Genomic DNA, 19,740 nt, shown 5'->3' with positions numbered 1-19,740 from the left:
ACGGTCACCTGTGTATTCCCTCACCCCCATGTTTTCCTCTGAGTATTCATAGACCCTCTCCACAGTGGCTCCTGGCTGAGCACCCCCTAAGAGTGGGTTTTGTTCTCTCTTGCCTTTTCTCTAGCCCCTCAGAGTTTTATGAATGAAGATATAGCCCTGTATTACCACTGCTTTTGTGCCTTGAGTGATCCTTCTGGCTAATCAGATATACTAACTGGTTACAACTGGGCTATTAGAGAACAGTAACATTTTAATGTGTGAATACTCCAGATATCACTTATCAAAGGCAAAATGTGATTTTAAGGCCTTATTCCCAAAGGAGGCCAGCTGGGAATTTTAAGCATCCTGTAAGGCAGTGAGGGCATCAGCACCAAACAAGGGGGGCCTGTGCATCTTCAGGCCACACTACTAAGGGAGGTGCCTGTTTTGAACAGCTTCTCTCCAGCCCAGTATGATAGCAAGAAGTCTTTGGAAGTTATGGGACTCAGCTCATTTTCAAACAGAAGACCCCAATTCTTGGGGCTGATGATAAAAGGTGCAGATGTGGAGCTGGGATAAAGGCAGAAGGTACAGATTTTCACTGCTTTCTTTGTATCACTCATTGTTTTTCTTGGCATTTACCCAAACAGTGACTGTTTGACATTCATTAAAACTCAGCATCATGCACTGTGCTGAGATAAAGTCCCCAGGAAATGCAGAAGGATTATAACTAAGCAACAGGAAGAAGTTTCTATGAGGTTTCTAATAGTCAGGTAGTCATTCTGTAGGCTTTTGAAGGTCTTGGGGTAAGGTGATATTATCATGAGGAAACATTGCAGGTAATATCAAATATAAGTTCACCTGCTGGACAGAAGGAAAAGTCTCATCTTGGAAAAACAACATGCTGAAGATTGTCAGGGCTGGATTTAGAATACAGCTCTCTAATTGTATGTAGCTTCTCTCTGTTAAGATACGCAAAACCACCGTGGTCCATCAGTGGGAAACTAAGATTGAGACAATTACTGCTTCTTGGGATTTACCTGACAGTGCCTTGATGCCTGCCAGGTGTTGCTGTTCTTAGGAATGGAGTGTCTGTTAGACATTACTGTTCACAGTACTGGGGCTCCAAAAAATAAGAAGTTTTGCTTTCCACTTCAGAATTTCCTTGGAGAAATGTAGTAGAAAATAACACATATTAATAAATCCTGTGATATAGGTAGGTGTGTGTAAAATGTTAGAGGCAATGAAACTCATTCAGTTACAGATCACAGAAAGGCCAGAAGTTCTCAAAGTCTGTTTTCATTTTAAGGTCTTAAATTTTTTTCTCATTTAAGAAAAAAAAAATCTGTTACAGCCCTGCTTATCTGCAACTGGGCAGACTTCCAGGCTCACATATAACTTCCTAGAGTGTTGTGGGAAAACTGGAACCAGAATGACTGTTTAAAAGCCCTCCTATAGGGCGCCTGGGTGGCTCAGTGGGTTAAGCCGCTGCCTTCGGCTCAGGTCATGATCTCAGGGTCCTGGGATCGAGTCCCGCATCGGGCTCTCTGCTCAGCAGGGAGCCTGCTTCCCTCTCTCTCTCTCTGCCTGCCTCTCCGACTACTTGTGATTTCTCTCTGTCAAATAAATAAATAAAATCTTTAAAAAAAAAAAAAAAAAAAAAGCCCTCCTATAGACATTAATCTTAAGAAGCATTTTGAAATTAACAATCTATCTTTGTCTTTTGAAAACAAGTGTCACTTCCCCCTTTTAAACTGTTTTTGGTGGGATGCTAAACTAGATAATGAACTGTTGCTTTCCTTCAGGTACTATGAAAAATGTCAGGATGTGTACCTCCTGATGGAAAGAATCAGTAACATTTATGCAGTAAATAACTGGCCAATTTATTTATTTATTTATTAAAAAGATTTTACTTATTTATTTGTCAGAGAGAGAGAGAGAACGAACACGGGCACAAACAGGCAGAGGCGGAGAGAGAAGCAGGCTCCCTGCTGAGCAGAGAGCCCGATGTGGGACTCAATCCCAGGACCCTGGGATCTTGACCTGAGCCAAAGTCAGCAGCTTAACCCACTGAGCCACCCAGGTGTCCCAGTAACTGGCCAATTTAGACAGGACTTTTCAACCTCGGCACAGCTGCCATTTTGGGCTGTACATCTCTTGCTGTGGGAGCTGTCCTGGTATAGGATGTTCAGCAGCATCTCTTGCTCCTACTCACTAAATAGAGGAGCCTTCCCTCCCCAGTGGTGGCATTAAAAAACATCTCCCGACATGGGCAATCTGTTCCTTCACTGACTTGGACAAACTGGCAAAATATGTCAACTGAATGATGAATGTGGCTTTTGAGTGTGTACCCACTGCTTGCAAGCACATGCACAGACATACTGCATATTACCTTTTTTTTTTTTCTGGAATTGGGTGTTTTCAGGTTAAAAAAAAAAACCATGAAGCATGGCAACCTAAGCTCTGGGATTCCAACTTCTCCTTCTGAAGTAAACAAGTTAATGAACGATATATTTCTTTCTAATACAGTCAGAACTAGGCTCTGAAAGCACAGCTCCATCTCATAAGGGCTGTTTTCCTGGTTAATTCATTCATGAGAAGGCTAAAAGGGTAATAAACACTTTATTGCCTATATATCTCTATCAGTCTCAAGAGCCTCACAATGCAAGACATATTTCCTCGAATATTTTGCCATATAATAAAAGAGAATTATCAGTGAAGACTTTGTACATTCATCACTAACAACCCCCTGCCTGGTTTGATCTGCTCTTCTATTGAGAAGAAAGAACGGAGAGACACGGGGATTAAAAAGGGAGGGAGCGTGTTTAGGTACTTGCTGAGCCTGGTACTCAGGTAACAAACAGTCCTTAAGCACATCCTACATGCCAGGCACTGTGCAAAGGGCCACAAAGAACAAGCAGGGAAGCACAAGAGGATGCCCTTTCAGAGCGTAGAGTTTAGGAGGCAAGATAAAATAATGCATAAAATAAGTAGAAAGAGATGAGTGGTTTTAGATAAAAACTATGAGTTTACGATTTCCAGCAGAGGGACTAAGAAAAAAGTGCTTGTGCTGGGCCTTGAAGGCTGAGGATTAAAAACATGGAGGAGGGCAACAGAGTAGGAAGGGTGTTTAGGTGATGGGAGTCACACAAGTAAAGCAAGACAGGAATGGCAGGCCTGATAGCGAGTTCTGAGCAGTTCTGATCAGCTGGAGAAAAGGTGGTGGCTTGAATGCCAGGCAGAGTGCAGTTTCTATTCTATAGGTAGTGAGAAGCTATTAACAAATCTTAAGAGAAGTGACCGGATCCACTTCAGTAGGATCGACCTAGCTGCCCCTATGGACCCCAGGGCTGTTTGAATGTTGAGTTATAGCTGTAGAGTATTTGGAGTTCCTTGGAGATTAAAAATGTGAGGAAGAGGCAGTAAGTTAACACAACTCATCAACTATCCTTATTTTACTTTTAAAATACTGCTAGGTTTTGTCATATTGGGAACAGGGTCTGAACTGAGGTCAGTTAACTAACATAAAGATAAGTATGTGAAAATGTCTGGCTCATTGTAGACGTTCAGTAAATCCCTACCAATGCCCCCAATACCAGCCATCTTAGCCTAGAAAGACATCTTGCCTGTGATCGGAAGAATACAAGGCGGCAGAAACCAACTTTCTATCTTTTTCCCAAGTAGTCAATGGAGGAGTCATGAAGAGAGGTCCTTTTTGACAGGAAAGAGTCAATTTCCTGGGTTGGGTGGATGTTCAGCATATATACCAGAGTGTGTTTCTAGAGTTTCCTGCTCACAGGAGCCTTTGGTTCCAGTTCTGGGAATGCTAAAGGAGTGCTATATTAAAGTAATACATCAGACATCTATTTTTTTTAATTTCCATGGGGACTAATGTGTCTTTGGAGAAACAACTTCTTTTTGCCACAAAATCTAATCTTGACTCCAGAACCTGCCTACTGCATTTTCCCATTCCAACCTCAATTCTGCGATGGAGAGCCAAGTACATAAGATGACTGCACCGTTCTAGTCAGAGTCCCCATTATCTCGGGGCCAATCAGTGAAAACTGCTGACACAGACACACAGGACTGTATCAAAGGATAATATAAAATCCTTGCCAAATCAGGATCAGATTTGGATGCATATTACTTGGGAATTAAAAATAACCATGGCTTATACAACATAATTTATATCTTTCATGTAAAACAAGCATATGGGGACATATCTTAGTTCATGGCTTTCATCTGCAAGGTCAGCTGGTATTCCAAAGTATGCACTAGAATTCCAGCCATCATGTCCACAATCCAAGAAGCAGAGAAGAGGAAACACCTTCGGAGAGTTTTCTTGTAAGATTCCACTCAGAAATCACTGGCCACACTTAGTCACATGACCAGCTATCATCTCTGAGGTCCTCACAAAATAGAGGGCTCCATAAAAAGGAAGATGGGGGACTGACCCGGGTTAGAGAAGTAACAGCCTCTCCCAGTCTGGCACTGTGAGATGCTGGGATTTGCCTTATCAAAAGTACAACTTAGTTCTTAGAGACTGCACATACCTTTACCATATCTCTTGCTGGTCAGCATGGAGGTATGATAAAGCAGGTAAGAGTTTGGCAAGGGCAAGAGAAAGATTAGACTTCTTAAGACTGGTTAGCCTGGGGACAGGAGGTGAATTCTCAGTTGCATGATAGATAAATCAGCTTCCAAGTGGGCCTCTGCCCAGAAACTCAGAGACCATGGCTGTCCCTAGCTTCAGTATTTGTTTCAAAAACAAAAGTTTTACTCATGGCACCAGTGCTATCTTCTCCTCATCCTCCTTTCCTTACGGCAGCATTCTTTCCTGTTGGGCTGGAGTATGACCTTAAGAATCCTACTTTAACACATTATTCCTGGCAGTTACTCTGTTCCAAGGGACTTAGCATCAGTGTTTAAATCTACTAGCCATCTTTTTTTTTTTTTTTTTTCTTCTTTTTATTTATTTATTTATTTATTTATTTATTTATTTATTTATTTTATTTCCAGCATAACAGTATTCATTATTTTTGCACCACACCCTGTGCTCCATGCAATCCGTGCCCTCTATAATACCCACCACCTGGTACCCCAACCTCCCACCCCCCGTCCCTTCAAAACCCTCAGATTGACAGAAGAAAGAGAAATTAAGGAGTCTACTAGCCATCTTTAACTGATGGTGGGAATTTTCATTCTGACAACCTCTGGATATAATTCTTTACGTCAGGGGCGCCTGGGTGGGTCAGTGGGTTAAAGCCTCTGCCTTCGGCTCAGGTCATGATTCCAGGGTTCTGGGATCGAGTCCTACATCAGGCTCTCTGCTCAGCAGGGAGCCTGGTCCCAACTCCCCCCTGCCCCGCCTGTCTCTCTCCCTATTTGTGATCTCTGTCAAACAAATCAATATCTTAAAAAAAAAAAAAAAAAATTCTTTACTTCACAGGAGTAAATCTCCCATAGTGGAATTTTAGATCTAACTACAGGCAAGAAAGCTTTTTAATATAGGTAGCAGTCTTGGTAGTCTTCAGACTTTACCACTAATTGACTACAATCATTCACATTGCTGGACACATTCTACACCTGATCTTCAACTGTTTACTTTACCAGATGATGAGTTTCTCAAGGGTAAGAACTAAATCTTATCCATTTTTGTATCCCTAAGGTGCCTGGCTCAGTATACTTTTAAGAAATGTTTTTTCAATAAATAAATCACTTATATTGGTCAAGGTCAAGTGGCTATCAAAGGAAAGACTTCCCCAGTAGCTGTTCATATTTTACACTGCCTAGTTTCAAGTACTAGATGGAGGCCTTATCTGGAGGGGAGGTCCCTGGAAAATAAGATGGTGACAGGAAGAACACTGGTGGTACAACAAAGGGTCTTGGTTTTTCCATTACTGCCTTACAAATGTTGAGCAACTAACATAGGAAACTGGTTACCAGGTGATAAGAAAAGGGCAGATATACTCTGGGAAGGTTTTTTTCCCTAAGACTCTATCTATTTTTCTTCTTTTGACCAAAAGTCCAGGCTCTGGGTTAACCTGGCTCAGTGTTTTCTGTATTCTAGGGGGTCATTCATATTTCATAGGTTTAAGTGTGACTGAAGTAAGACCATAATTATGGTCTACCTGATTCAATTAAGGTAGCTTTTTCTTAATAGCCTGCTTTTTATAATCTTATAGATTAATACTAATATCAATCATACGTTTGTGGTTCCACTGAAAATTTTGTTTAAAAAAAAAAAAAAAGCTCCTACTGCTAAAAAGAAAATTTGAAGAGCAATGACTTAGGTTGTTCACCTGTTTCCATACTCATCTCTTCACAATGACCAAAACTCTTTTTTAAGATTATTTATTTACATGCCAGAGAGAGAGACAGACAGCGCACAAACAGGGGGAGCAGCAGGCAGAGGGAGAAGCAGGTTCTGTGCTGAGCAAGGAGCCCAATGAGGGACTCAATCTTAGGACCTTGGGATCATGACCTGAGCTGAAGGCAGATGCTTAACCAACTGAGCCACCCAGGTGTCTCACAACGACCAAAATCTTAAATAGTAATTACAGAGAAAGGTGAAGGGAAAAAATACCCAAATGATGCTTTCTACTTTAAGACAGGGTGGGTTATGAATATATGCAGGTTGACGTTCTCTCCAGGATGAGGGCCTTGGGTTGCAGGGCTCACCTTCCCTCTCTCCCTCTGTTCCCAATCCTGGGCTAGATTTACTCTATTGACGAAGTGTCCTTGCATTTAGATTCCCAAGTGATGCAATGTCAAAGACACTGGCTAAATGCACATTTCTGCATATGCTTCTCTTCAACCTTCTTGCCTATCTACTTACTCTGTCAGAAGGGTGGGGCCCACAGAAATAAGATCCCCTCTCTCCTTCAAGTCTAAAACTAGTCCTAAACAGTCAATGCAAGCTTCCTTCAAAAAGAGAATAAAGGAGAGAAGCAACACAAGAATCTCTTTTCCACTCAAAACTTTTGCAGATTTCTTCTCTTATTACTCTCATCTGCCTCTGTTCCCTTCCTGTTCAGTGATACCTGAAGGTGGGGGCAGGAGGTGTTTGGGTGATACAGCTGAGGGGGGCACCTTATGGACTTAGCAGTCAGAACCAAGGTTAATATCTCCACTTAGGCCTTTTTTCAGTAGTCTGATCTTAGGTTTAATTATCAGTATTAAAGTGTCTTTATTTGTAAAATGTGGGAAACAGCATAGGCTTAAATGTAAAAACATACTTAGTACATAGCATGGCTTCTAGCAGGTATTTAATAAATAACACATTTCATTTTCATCTTGGCATCACTGCTTCTGCAAGCTCTCCTAAAGTGTCACTGCCTTTCAAAGAGGCGGTGTCTTTGCTTGGAGGAGTTTGAAGTGTGTGTGTGTGTGTGTGTGTGTGTGTGTTGGGGTGTGTGTGTGTGTGGCACTCAGGAAAGTCACTAAAGAGGCTTTAGCACTAGTCCTGGGCCTGTTGACCAAAAGTCCCACTTCTGTGTTAAGTCCAACAGATGCATTCCTAAAGGCAACGTGGCATGAGAGTCAAAGGGGGACTGGGGAAGGTGGGGGACAGAAAAGCCCCTGCAGACTGACGGCTGTCGATCTTCTGGCATAAGTCTGTGGCTACCCTGACCCCCCAGTCCTGTCTTTCCTCACCTCCAGATGCTCTTTTTAGTTAACACTGCCCGACGACCCGCTAGCACAGGAAGCTTGCAGACAGCTATTCTGCGCCTCCTCTTAAATCCTTCAAAGCCTATCACTGATATAATATTGTAAACTCTACAATCAAATGAAGATTATTTAATATGCCTAAGTGGATATGCCATATACCTATGATTCAGTATTCGGATGCTTATAGTGGCCCAATTACAAAAGAGCAATCAGAACAGACAATATGATAACCCCTGTCCCAATTTTTATCCATCTTAACTATACACTGTAGCCCTGAAAATGTGAATATACACATTCACTGACTTGCAGTTATATTCCATTCAAACTTTCCTGGGAAGCAATAAGGTCAAAACTGCCTTAACATAAGAGTATTATTTTGTCTTGTTGATATTTACCCACCTTTTCAGGGCTGCAATTCTTTGAAACGTCCTTTTACATGTCCTTTCTCATCTTGTCAACATCAGCACTTTGCTGCCATTTATTTTCCAAGGACATCTGCCACTTATTGCAACAAATAGCATTAATCTAGCTCAGAGCATGAAGTTTTTTTGATTATTGACTAATAAATGTATAAACATGAGTTCAAGAGAGACAGCACAGGTTGTAAAAAAAAAAAAAAAAGCTAGATATCGAGAATTAAATGAAATTTAAGTGTTTATACCCCCTCAGGCAAGTTGTCCACACGTTGCTAATGCTATGTAAGTATTAAGTTTCCTTACTCCTTTTGTTCCTTTTTAGTATTTCCGTCTGTCACTAACTTGTACTGGGATCTTGGGCCAATCAAGACACTTCAACTTTCTCGACTTCGGTTTCCTCAGATCCAAAATTAAGAGCGTTGCCCCCTATCTTTTGTGTTCAAAGTCATTTTTTCCCCTGAATTTTCTCATGACTCCTTCATTGACTATTTGGAAAAAGAGTGGAAAGATTATTTCTGCCACTTTAGGCAAGAAGGTCATTCTGGGATGCTGGGAGGGAATGGAGCCCCATGATTTACTGAACATCTCACGTTAAGCCAGGCACTTTCACATACCTTTATCTTAGCTAACATGCCTCGGGTCAGGCTGGTCTCAGCAAGACAGAACCGCACAGCACTGAAAAGCAAAGGAGAGCTGATGTTATCTATCTCTACTTCACATTAATTTCCTAGAAACTCAAAACACTGCAGCTAATTCGACATTGATGTAGCTCAGGGGTCCCCCAGCTTTATCTCACGGCTTAAAACAACGTCACCTCACCATCAAGTCCTGGCAAAACTCAAAATAGAAGCGAGAAGTGCCAAATCAAGGTCCAGTCTCCTTTTAAATACTTTCAAAATAAAAGAACCCCTTCTCTCCCCCGCCCCCCACCCGCGGTGTAAGAGAAACACAGCCCCCGCGCAAACCAGGGAGGCGGCCGCATCCCCACCCTCCGTGTGCTCCCAGCCCTCCCTCAGGCTTCTCGTCTGCGCCCCCGGCGCTCCGGCCCCTCTGCACTCCGCGGGGGACCCCGCCGGCCCGCGAGCGGCGCAGGCCCGCCGCACACACCTCTCGTCCCAGCTTAGGCCCGGGAGAGGTGGAGGACGCGGAAGCGGGAGAGGAAGGGCATCGAGACGCTGAGCTTCCTTCCAGCCGCGCGGTCTGTGGCTCCCACGCCTGTCTGCGTGAAGCGCGACCCCCGGCCCCGACCCCACACTCTGCGCGGGGCCGCGCTGGCACGGGACCTCCCTCCTCGGCCGCCGATCTGCTTCCAGGGCAGAGGGAAGAGGCGGCGACGGGGCGGGGCGGGGGCTGCGGCGGGGGCGGGCGCCGACGGCGGGGGAGGGCGCCCGAGCATCCTCGCGGTTAGTGCCGGGCTTTGCAGCGCCGGGCGGAGAGCCGTGCCCACGCCCGCCCGCCGTTCAGCCCCGCACGGACTCGCGGCTCCCCCGCTTGAACCGGAACCTCTTGCGGAGGCCGCCGCCGCCGCCGGGGACCCGGGCGCCGACCGGGAAGCGCTGCGGGGAGGGTGGGGGGAGGCGGCCTGCGCGGCGCCGCCCGCCATGGCCGCGGCGGGGTGAGCTAGGCTCGGCGGCCGCAGTCGCGCGGACCCGAGCGCTCCTTCGCCGCGGACAGGCCCGCCGGATCAGGGCGGGCGAGTGCGGAGGCCGAAGGGGAACCGGGGGAGCCGGGGCCGCCGCCCGCTCGTCGCCGCCGCCGCCGCCGCCCATGGCGAGGCCCCGCCGCCGCCGCCGCTGCTGACCCGGGGGCCGGCCGCGGCTTCCGCCCCCTCCCGCGGCGGCGGGCGGGCGGGCGGGTCTCCCCTCCACGCCCCCGCCGCCCGCGCCCCGCGCCCGCCCGCGCCCCGCTCCCGGGGACCGGGAGGAAGGCGAGAGCAGCAGGAGTCTGGGGGCCACCGAAGATGGGGAACACTACCTCGTGCTGCGTGTCGTCCAGCCCCAAGCTCCGGAGGAATACCCACTCCCGGCTGGAGTCCTACCGGCCCGACACGGACCTGAGCCGCGAGGACACGGGCTGCAACCTGCAGCACATCAGCGACCGGGAGAACATCGACGGTGAGCGCGGGCGAGTCCGGGTCGCGGGGCGGCGGCCTCGCGAGCCTCCTCCTGACGTCCCCACAACCCTCCCGCATCCGCCGTGCTCTGTCTGCACCCCGCGTTTGTGTGGCCGAGGCAGCTGTAGCTTTCTTACCCTGCTTCTGTAATCAGGGCAGGACCGGGTCTTGGTCCCCGTAACCCCGGGAGCTCTGGGGTCTCGGAGACCCCCAGCGGCGTCCCGGCGTGTACCCCCGAGCGAGCGGCGAGGAAACTTTGCCAGCGGGAGGCTCGGGAGTACCGCGGGGGCGGAGGGGTGCAGGTCGAGAGGCGACAAGAGCTGGCCCTTGTCCAGACTTGAGTGGCCAGTGCTGAGGTGCCCCCGCCCCGAGAGCCTGCGTCCAAGGCACTGTGTGAACGTAGCCACAAGCCAAGTTATTCCCGGGAATGTTGAGCTCGTTTGTCCTTTAGAAGGCGAAGGGAATGGATGATCCCTGGCGTAAAGGAGGAGTGAATCCCATTTTGGAATTAGTCTCTGCCTGGAGTTGGGAGAACAGGGTTGTTGTGTATCCGCTTCCCCACGGAAACTTACAAATTGATCCCAATTGGCAGTTCCTTATTTCCGTTAAAAACTTAAAAAAGGATTTTTGTGTGTGTGCAGGATTGGAGTCAAATAGCTTCACCTGAAAACGGAAAAAACAAAACGAAACTACAAACTCAATTATTATCAGAATGGTTTGGAGACATCTTTGGGTTGTCACCCAGTTTTTGCTTGGGGCAGAATTACAGTCCTGTGGATTTCTGACTGAACTGAGTGATGTTTGGTTTGCTTTTTATAAAGGACCGATCACTGCACCTAGTAATGTGTGTTTGTTTATGTCCCACAGTAGATCCATTAGTACTAATTTGTCCTTAAGGTATGTGGCTTAATATGGATAGGTAGTTTCTGCATCATGCTTGAAACACAGTTTGCATAATTTCAACTTAAAAAAATGTGAAATTGGAAATGTATTCTTGTGATAACGTGGTTTTTCTTTTTTTAAACCCCAAGTCTTCTCCCAGTTGATATAGTTGAACTAAGATGAAAAAATTTCTTGTGTGAGTGAATTGACACAACTTTGTGATAAGTCCCATTCTTGACAACTTTAGAGATGGAGAATTCCCTCTAGTGTGGAAATTTAAACTCTGCTAAGGGAAAAATTCTTCTCATTGTTTGGTCTCTTAATTTCTTCTAAATAGTAATGCCATCTCTGCAGGACAGCAAGTTTATTAAATGAGTACCATGTATTAAAGGGACTAATAGAACATCTGGCTTATAGTAAGCACTTAGTAAATTAGGGTTCCACATTATATTTCAAGTTTAGAAAACATCTTAATCTCTTTAGATGTCTTTGAACTACAGTTATACTTTAAATTCATGCATTTAAAGGCATCTGGAAGGATATTAAGGTCTGGTCTATCTTTTTTTTTTTTTTTTTAAGATTTTACTTATTCATTTATTTGTCAGAGAGAGAGAGAGCCCGTGTGCACAAGTGAGCGCGAGCACACACACAAGCAGGCACAGTGGCAGGCAGAGGCTGAGAGAGAAGCAGGCTCCCTGGGGGGCAAGGAGCCTGATGCGGACTCGATTCCAGGACCCTCGGATCATGGCCGGAGCCGAAGGCAGTGGCTTTAACCGACTGAGCCACCCAGGCATCCCAAGGTCTGGTCTGTCTTGATCACTGGTATGGTCCAAGCATCTGGAGGTTATGTCTAGCATACAGTAAATATTTAATAAGTGCTTTTTTTTTTTTTTAAAGGAATAAATGAATGAATGAGTTTATTATAGAAAGCCATTACTCCAGAGAATATTGTTTAAATAGTGAATTAACATTTCTGGTTTTTAAACTAGCACCATCTTATGAATTGAGTTCTGGGGTAAAAAGTCACTATGAATTTAGGTTAGAAATCTTTATAACCAGCCCTAGAGTCTCTTACAGTTTCCTGTTATCCTGACCTAACAAAGCAAGAGTTGGTGGTCTTCCAAATGTTTTCTGAAAGCTGACTTGATGACCAAAACTGAGATTTCTTTCAAATGAAGTAACACACAATACTAGTCTATTTTTCTCTGGCAAAATCCTTCTAAGACTTACTGCCAAATACCTGGTTATAATTACTCTTCCCCTCCCCAACCCCACCCCGTTTCCTCTCTATAGTCAATAATAGTATGCAGCATGGCTCTAAGAAACATTAATCTTCCTTTTGTCTGTATTTTCCTAATTCATTATGTAAAAATAAAGCCTCTTCCCAATATTAGCGCATAACATGGAGAAATTATTTCCAAATGTTTTTGCCTATCAGTGTTGTGTAAGACTGGCTGATTCGCTATTTAAACAATATTCTTTCTGTCTCGTCAAATTCAATAGATAATACTTATAGGATTTACCTATCTGTCTGTGGTTCTCAGCATTGGTTTCAGTTACACCAGAAATCTAGGACTGGGCCTTGGCATTAATATGTTTAAAGTTCTCCAGGTAATTCGAAGATGCAGGTAGGGTTGAGAATCCCTGGCTGGGTAAGTCTGTTCAGGGACATTTTCCGTAGAAATTCATTCAGTGTCAGAAGCTGGGAGAAGAGAACAGACTTGTTTAAGTTAAATAGCATATAGAAATAGGTATAGATTGTAACTTCTGAATTATATTGATAGGTGATTAGTAAACATTTAAAAACTATAGCTGAAGCATTCTTGAATATATCACAAAAGCCAAAGTGCTCAAGTACCATCTTTATCCTTAGAGACATCTTAGACAACTAGAATTGAAAGGTTCAGAGAAGTTCATGAGGCTTCTGTGATAGGTCAGTTTCTTAAAAATCACAGAGATACGAGGTTTGAATCCATGTTTTCCCTGCCCAAAACTTACAATGGGTAATATTTGTCCTGTAATATTTCAGGACTGAGTTAAGGCAGTTAGGCTTCCATGACACCTACCAGCAACTTGCCCTGTCTTTGAACTCAAGTGTACCTTAGTATTAGATTATTTATGTTTTTGGAAGTATGTATTAGACTCATCACCTCCCTAGGTATTATTTCTCGTAAAATTCTTCTGAGATTGAGAATTAACAAAAAGACTTAATGACAATGATAGTAATATTTGCAGCCATTATATATTATTTATTCTGTGCTAAATGCTGCTCTAACTGCTTGATATCTCTTTAGTCATTTAGTATTCACAATAACCCTATGGATAATATTATCTTTACTTTAACACAAAAAATGAGGAGGAGAGAGGAAAAACGACTTGCCTACAGTCATATAGCTAGTAATGGACACATGGGTACTTTCCATTGTTGCTTGATTAGCAAGCCATCGCACATTTACTAGTCCTGGGGTTGCTTTCTGGGAGAGGGTATCCATCTTTGTAGTCATAGCCACAGATTCTCTGAGAAGAAACATCATGTATGTTTAATAAACTGGCCTTTCCTGGTTAGATTATTGCTGTGGGAGGAGAGAAAAAGGGGTGGACTTAAAGAGAATTTAAAATTTGATGAGACTAAGTAAATCAGGATAGAATGCCTATAACATCTGTGCCAAAGTGTCACTTATGGTTTTGCCTCAAAATAATTGCTAGCAATTTCATCCTTTGTAGCTCAGCTCTCTTCTTTGACAACCCAATTTTTCCAACATCCTGTATCCAGTCTGCTAGAAAAGAATGGCTCTCAACCTTCAAAATATATCCAGAATCCAAATACTTCTTAAAACCTCTCCTGCTGCTTGTCTCAGCTAAGATACCCAACTGATAGACTTGCTTCTACCCTTGCCCACGACAGTCTGTTCTCAAACAAACATGGCAACAAACTTGGCACCCATGGTGAGAGCCTTTTATGAACTTTAATGTTTGACTCCTCTGCTCAAAAACTGCAGTGGCTCCTTATTTCATATCAAGTAAAAGTTTTACAATGGACTTTTACCATGGATAGAGTTGTTAAAATGGACTTCAAGGCCCTGTGTGATCTGCCTGCCTTCCTCACTCAACTTGCCAGCTCACTCTAGCCACACTGGCATCCTTCAGTGCTGTTCCTTGAATACACCTGCCATGCTGTCACACTAGGGTCTTTGCTCTGTCTCTTTGTCTGGAATGTTTTTCTGTGTTTCCTCTTGGCTCTCTCAACTGCCTTCAGTCTTGGTTCATGCCTCATCTTTTCAGTGAGGCCTTCCTGATGGCCCCCTTTAACATCTCTCCTATTACCGCATCAGCAATCCTAGTATACATTCTCTGAATTATTGTTTCTTACATATTGCCTATAAATGTAGATATTATATATTATATAGATAATAGTAACGTACCTACTGGTACGTAAATTTCAGTAGAACATTTTCGTTTTGTTTGCTGATTCATTTTGTTTCCCTAAGGGTCTTTTATCCTGAAGATACTCTATATTTGTTTGAATGAATGAGTGAAGTCAGCAACTTACTGACATTGGAGTTAGAGTACATCATGTGTATTTATTGCATAAGAAGAACAGGAGGGAAGTAGAGAAAGACTGAGACCTGTAATAATGAAAGTGGAGTGGATATGAAACGTTTTGGTTTGTTTGTGTTTTAACCTGAGAGATAGCAGGTAGAGTGAAACCCTGAAAATGAAACTTAAGAAAGGGTTTAAAGCATCACAAAAGGAAAAAAAAACCAAAAACAAAAAACAAACCTATACCAAAGCAAATCATGGCTAATTGTAGTCTATTTAACAGTGTGATATGTTTAGTCTTTTTCCTTATCTCTTAAGATGAATGGCTTTAGCTGTGGCCTTAAATCCTTAAAGATCAGAATGAGGCCAAAATAGTTAATAAACCAAAAAGTACAACTTGAACATATGTAATTATGAACTTAGCTACTCCTGGTGATTTTCTTTATTAATTGTGAAGTGTTCTAAGATATACAGCAAATGATGTTTTAACTTCTGTAGTCGGAGAAACTAGAAGCCGAAGGGGCTCATCCTAGGTCAGGGAAGGATAACCGGGGGAAAAGTACACTCACTGTTACAAGGGTGGGGAGACAAAGGAGCAATTTATGAGCTAAGCACCTGTTACAGAATTAGCTTAAATTACTGCTCTTGGTTTCTTTGGCTCTCTACAACCTCATCTCTTTGGGTTTCTTCTTGTGTGTCAGATCCACTTAGCATTTCCAGCCTGCTGGACAAAACCCATACCTGTGGACTTTCATTCCAGACTAAGATTTATTAGCTGCACTGCCTGCAAGATTTGTGAAGACACCCTGGCCAAGCATGCACTGGCGCGTATTAGGCAGTGTGGAGAGGTGCACTTTAAAGGTTTGTGGAGAGTGCCATTCTCCAGAGCACCAATGAAGATTTCATGACCTTTACTTACTTATTTTCCTCTCTAGTTTAGAATTGTGGAGTCGTTTGCTCCCCATCTTCATTTACAGATAAGGAAATTGAATCTTGGAGAGGTGCAGTCTCTTGCCCAGGTCATATAGATCATGGACAAGGGTAGTAGAATTTATTGTGTGTTAACTTTGGGCCAAGTGCTATGCTAATTACTTGACTTGTATTGTCTTTTAAAAATCTCTGTCATTCTTCCTATTTTACAGTAAAGAAATTGAGACTGGAAAGTTAAGAAATTTGCTCAAGGTTTCATAGCTGGTTAGTGTCAGAGTTGGAATTCAGTCTGCTATCACTTGCTAGAGCCCCACATCCCAACTATCCTGTGACAGCTACTTAGGGAGTGACCTGGGTCTAGAAACTGACCCCCTGTCATCATGCCTGGCCCATGCCCACTTTGTTTTAAGACATTCATTCATTGCCTGTATGCTTTGAGTTAGCAATACTTTGAGATTAGGATTTTTACTTTACTGCTTACTTTTTGAGAAACGGGAAGATTAAATAATTTTATAGAATGGTAGATATTTTCACTCTTTTCTACAGAGCTCATTGTCTTTATCATCTTGAGATGAATTACTCTCAATTTCTGACTGGATGAAACTAACACAAAGATTAAATTCATTCCTATCTAGGAAAGGGTAGAACCAAAAGGAAAAAAAGAAACAAGATGCAAGATATGTGAGTGGCTTTGAAATTTTGTTTTAGTCACATAGGGTCAGAAATTTGGCTCCAATCGTGTCCTGTTGGGCTTACTTGAAGGAAGCAGCATTTGCTATTTTCACAAGAGTGTTATTGACGGTATCATGCCTGTCATACTTCAGAGTACGAATCCTCTCATGAGTCAACAAGAAGGCAACCAGGGTGCGTCCACAGCGGTTGATCTCATGCATTCAGTATCATTTTCAGCTTGTTACCTGCAAGGAGGGAGAGAGTTCACTTTCTCTGCCATATTTAGTGTCAGCTTGAAACATTGAGTAGTATATTGCTGGAATCTTGGTGAGGACACCGTTTGTTCTCTGTGCTCTGAGACTCAACATTATTCTGCCTTTGCTGAAGAATGAGGTGGAACTCAAGAAGGTTAAGTCCAGGACGAGCTCTTCCCGGGGGTTTACAGGATGTGCCTCTAGCTCTCTGAAGTGTGTTGGAGGGCAAAGAGCAGGAGCTCAGTAATCAGGAGACTCATGTTCCAGACATGGCTCTGCCTTTATTGTGGGCCCTCCATCTTGGTGAGCCTCACTTTTCTCTCTGCTTAAAAAGAATGTGCTTAAAAATGCTGCCTAGCTTTATTAAGCTCTGAGGTACCTAAAACGAGAATCAAAATCGGGCTAAAATGCTTCCAGAAAGTACTTGATGAATATATGTTATTATGAACATGGTCCTCATGTTGATTTCCTTGCATTAAATATTAAGTGCGTTCCAAGATCTACAATAAATTATGTTTGAACTTTCCATAATCAGAGAAGCTGGGAGCCTGAGGGGCTTATCCTAACAAAGACATCACTGCAGTCACTGTTCTTAAGGTGGTGCCAGAAGGATAACTGGAATTTTGGACCTGGATAAGATGAGGTTATACAGAGCTGTATGACCTTTGAATGTGAAGCTTGCTGGTAGTTGAACTTAGAATAGGAATACTGCTCTAATACTAGTTTTCCAGGTTGGGGTTGCATCTCTCCCGAGTCACACGGTGATGTCCTGCAGTGAGCAGTGGTACTCCTGGAGATAATAGACCCCACCCAAACAGTCCCCTGACTCTGTCATGGAAAGTAAATTGCTAGGAATGTTAATATTGGACCCTTAGATGGAGGCTGAAGTCACCAGGGTTTTGTCTTTTTTTGTTTTGTTTTGTTTTGTTTTTTGTTTTTAATCAGAGCAGGTCTTAAGGCTTATGTATGCATACATTTATTATGTTAAAATACTTCTTTAAGTAAAAGGGAATTGATGGGCTGAGAAATGAGCTCAGGCAGCTTGAAACAAGTTATTGGGGGCTGTTTGCGGCCATTTCTTTCCATAAAGTCTAGCTAGATCCACAACTGCAGAGAGCTCAGAAGATATCTAACGCACTTTTCCTTTCCCTTCCTCTGCTGTTCATGTTGTTTGTAGCTGTTTCCTATGGCTCTCTTACTTTGCTTCTTCTAGGGGCTCCTCTTTCTGTCTGACTCTTGGAGGAAAGGGGTGTTTCAAAGCTCCAACTGAGTGTTGTCATACAAATTGACATATACCTCAAGTCAGCAAGATTTTGCCTGGAAATTCTTGGTGAAGCTGAGAAAAGAGGTCATCTCCAGGGCTGATTAGCTACAAACTACAACACGCTGGGCATCTCTATTGCCTCACCAGGAAGTGGTTGCTTTCAATTACTGGATTGGGAAACCTTGAAATATTCTTTTATTCCCCCCTCACCTTTGTCAGAATGTTGACATTTTATACATTACTTTTGACTTTGTAAAGAAACATTTATTTATTTATTTATTTTAATTTTTAAAAAATTTTTTAGATTTTATTTATTTATTTGATAGAGATTGTAACTAGTCAGAGAGGCAGGCAGGGAGAGAGAGGAGGAAACAGGCTCCCTGCTGAGCAGAGAGCCCGATGTGGGGCTTGATCCCAGGACCCGGGGATCATGACCTGAGCCGAAGACAGAGGCTTTAACCCAGTGAGCCACCCAGGCGCCCTGAAACTTTTATTTTTGATTTGTTTTTTAGTATGGCTGAAAAATTCTGTTCTAAAAAAGGAGTTCTAAAATGTTTGGGTGATTATAACATTTCTGGGCTACGTGTTCCCTTTCCCATGGTTATATGACTTTGAAAAAATTATCATAACCTGGTTTTATTACTCTGTAGCCACATTCCCTAGTACATGTTATTTTAATTCCTGGGTCATTATTTTCTGATCTTTGCGCCTTACTTGAGATGTAGAGTGGGGCTTCATTGGGTGTGATAGTTGTGAGTGCCATGGTCAGTGGAGATGTACTAGCATCAGTAGACCTGTCAGCTGGTGTTTGGCACTGAGAAAAGTACAGCTGGAGTACACGAAAGATAATTGTTAGCAACTCAGTTGCATCCTTGGCCGTTTCTTTGTGAGCCTTGTAGATATATCTTAGTTGGATGGTGAAATGCAAGTCACTTCTATTTTGGACACATCTGGTTATAGACCTTCTGGCATTAAGGAGGCAGAATCGGAAATACCCTCCATGGGAGTGCATATGTAATATAACTGAGTGTTGCAAAACCAGGAATGTAGTGTTCAAAGCATTTTCTAAACAGATTCTTTCCTGTATATGGTTGCTTTTGCTCTTGGTTGGCAAAAAGGGAAAAGAGAAGTTATTAAACATATTTTGATATATTTGGTAAACTCTTTATCTTACTTTACCAAACTTTTTTCAAATTTACCATTAATCAGAGAAATTAGTGCATGGATAGATGGGTTAAGATGTCTTTTCTTTGCCTTTCAAGAAAAGGTTTCACTCTAAATTTAGTATTCTGTCCATTAATGAATCTATATTTTTTTAGGGTATTAATTGATTACAGATATTCCATTAAGTGTAATCATAATTATCCTTTAAATTATTTCTGTTTTTTAGGTATGGATCCAGACTTTGTGTAGTTGCTTAAAAGTCTAGGTTTTAGGGCTTCTGTGTACCCTATTAGAGTCTGGGTTGAGAAATGAAATCATGATGCTGTGTTTAATTCAGTTTCAAAAATTTCAAACTCACAAATTCATCAAGGATTACTTCATTTAGAGTGAGCATTACTTTTGAAAGTTTATATGGATAATTTTATTTTCCCACAGCCTCCAGCTGTGTGTAAGTGATGGGCTGTTATTTTAATGTGTAGTTTTATTTGAAAAGCATGGGTAAACAGGGTTTATATAGCATTAGAGATTGCCTTCTGTCTCTTGAAAGCTAAAGTTGGTGTTACTGAAGAGATACAAATTGTTTATTCGCTTTAATTTTAGCATATCTTTTCTATAAAATAAATCTAATATCTGATTTTTCCATTTCTTATATATTGTAGGAAGAGCCGAGAAAGCCTGGTAAAGCCAGTATTCAAAGTGTGACTTTAATTATTAACCACTCAGGGATAAATTTTTTTTTTTTTTCCACTCAGGGATAAATTTAAGAGGTGGGGAGCATATTCTTGTTTTGCAAACCATTTGCTTCTGCGGAAGACGGCTTTTTCTGCCAGCCCATGTATCTGAAGCGCCATGCAA

At 42.8% G+C, this 19,740-nt stretch overlaps 1 protein-coding gene across 3 annotated transcripts in view; it reads left to right on the top strand.

Annotated features, from left to right (window-relative positions):
- Nucleotides 1-19,740, top strand: part of CCNY (cyclin Y) — a 320,551-nt gene that overhangs the window by 75,611 nt on the left and 225,200 nt on the right. Inside the window, exon 1 of one of the 3 annotated variants that reach the window (XM_032349318.1) lies at nucleotides 9,886-10,180. The exons of 1 other annotated variant lie outside the window; for it this stretch is intronic. In XM_032349318.1, coding sequence (XP_032205209.1) covers nucleotides 10,027-10,180 — 154 coding nt within the window. In that variant the 5' untranslated portion in view covers nucleotides 9,886-10,026. Of the gene's footprint in view, nucleotides 1-9,885; nucleotides 10,181-19,740 lie in introns of those variants that run through there. One more of the 3 variants, XM_032349317.1, reaches the window with a different exon arrangement.

This window comes from Mustela erminea, chromosome 6 (assembly GCF_009829155.1).
Source record: "Mustela erminea isolate mMusErm1 chromosome 6, mMusErm1.Pri, whole genome shotgun sequence".
NCBI lineage: Eukaryota > Metazoa > Chordata > Mammalia > Carnivora > Mustelidae > Mustela > Mustela erminea.
Note: the sequence above shows the minus strand (reverse complement) of the source record. Positions and strands in the feature narration are given on the sequence as shown.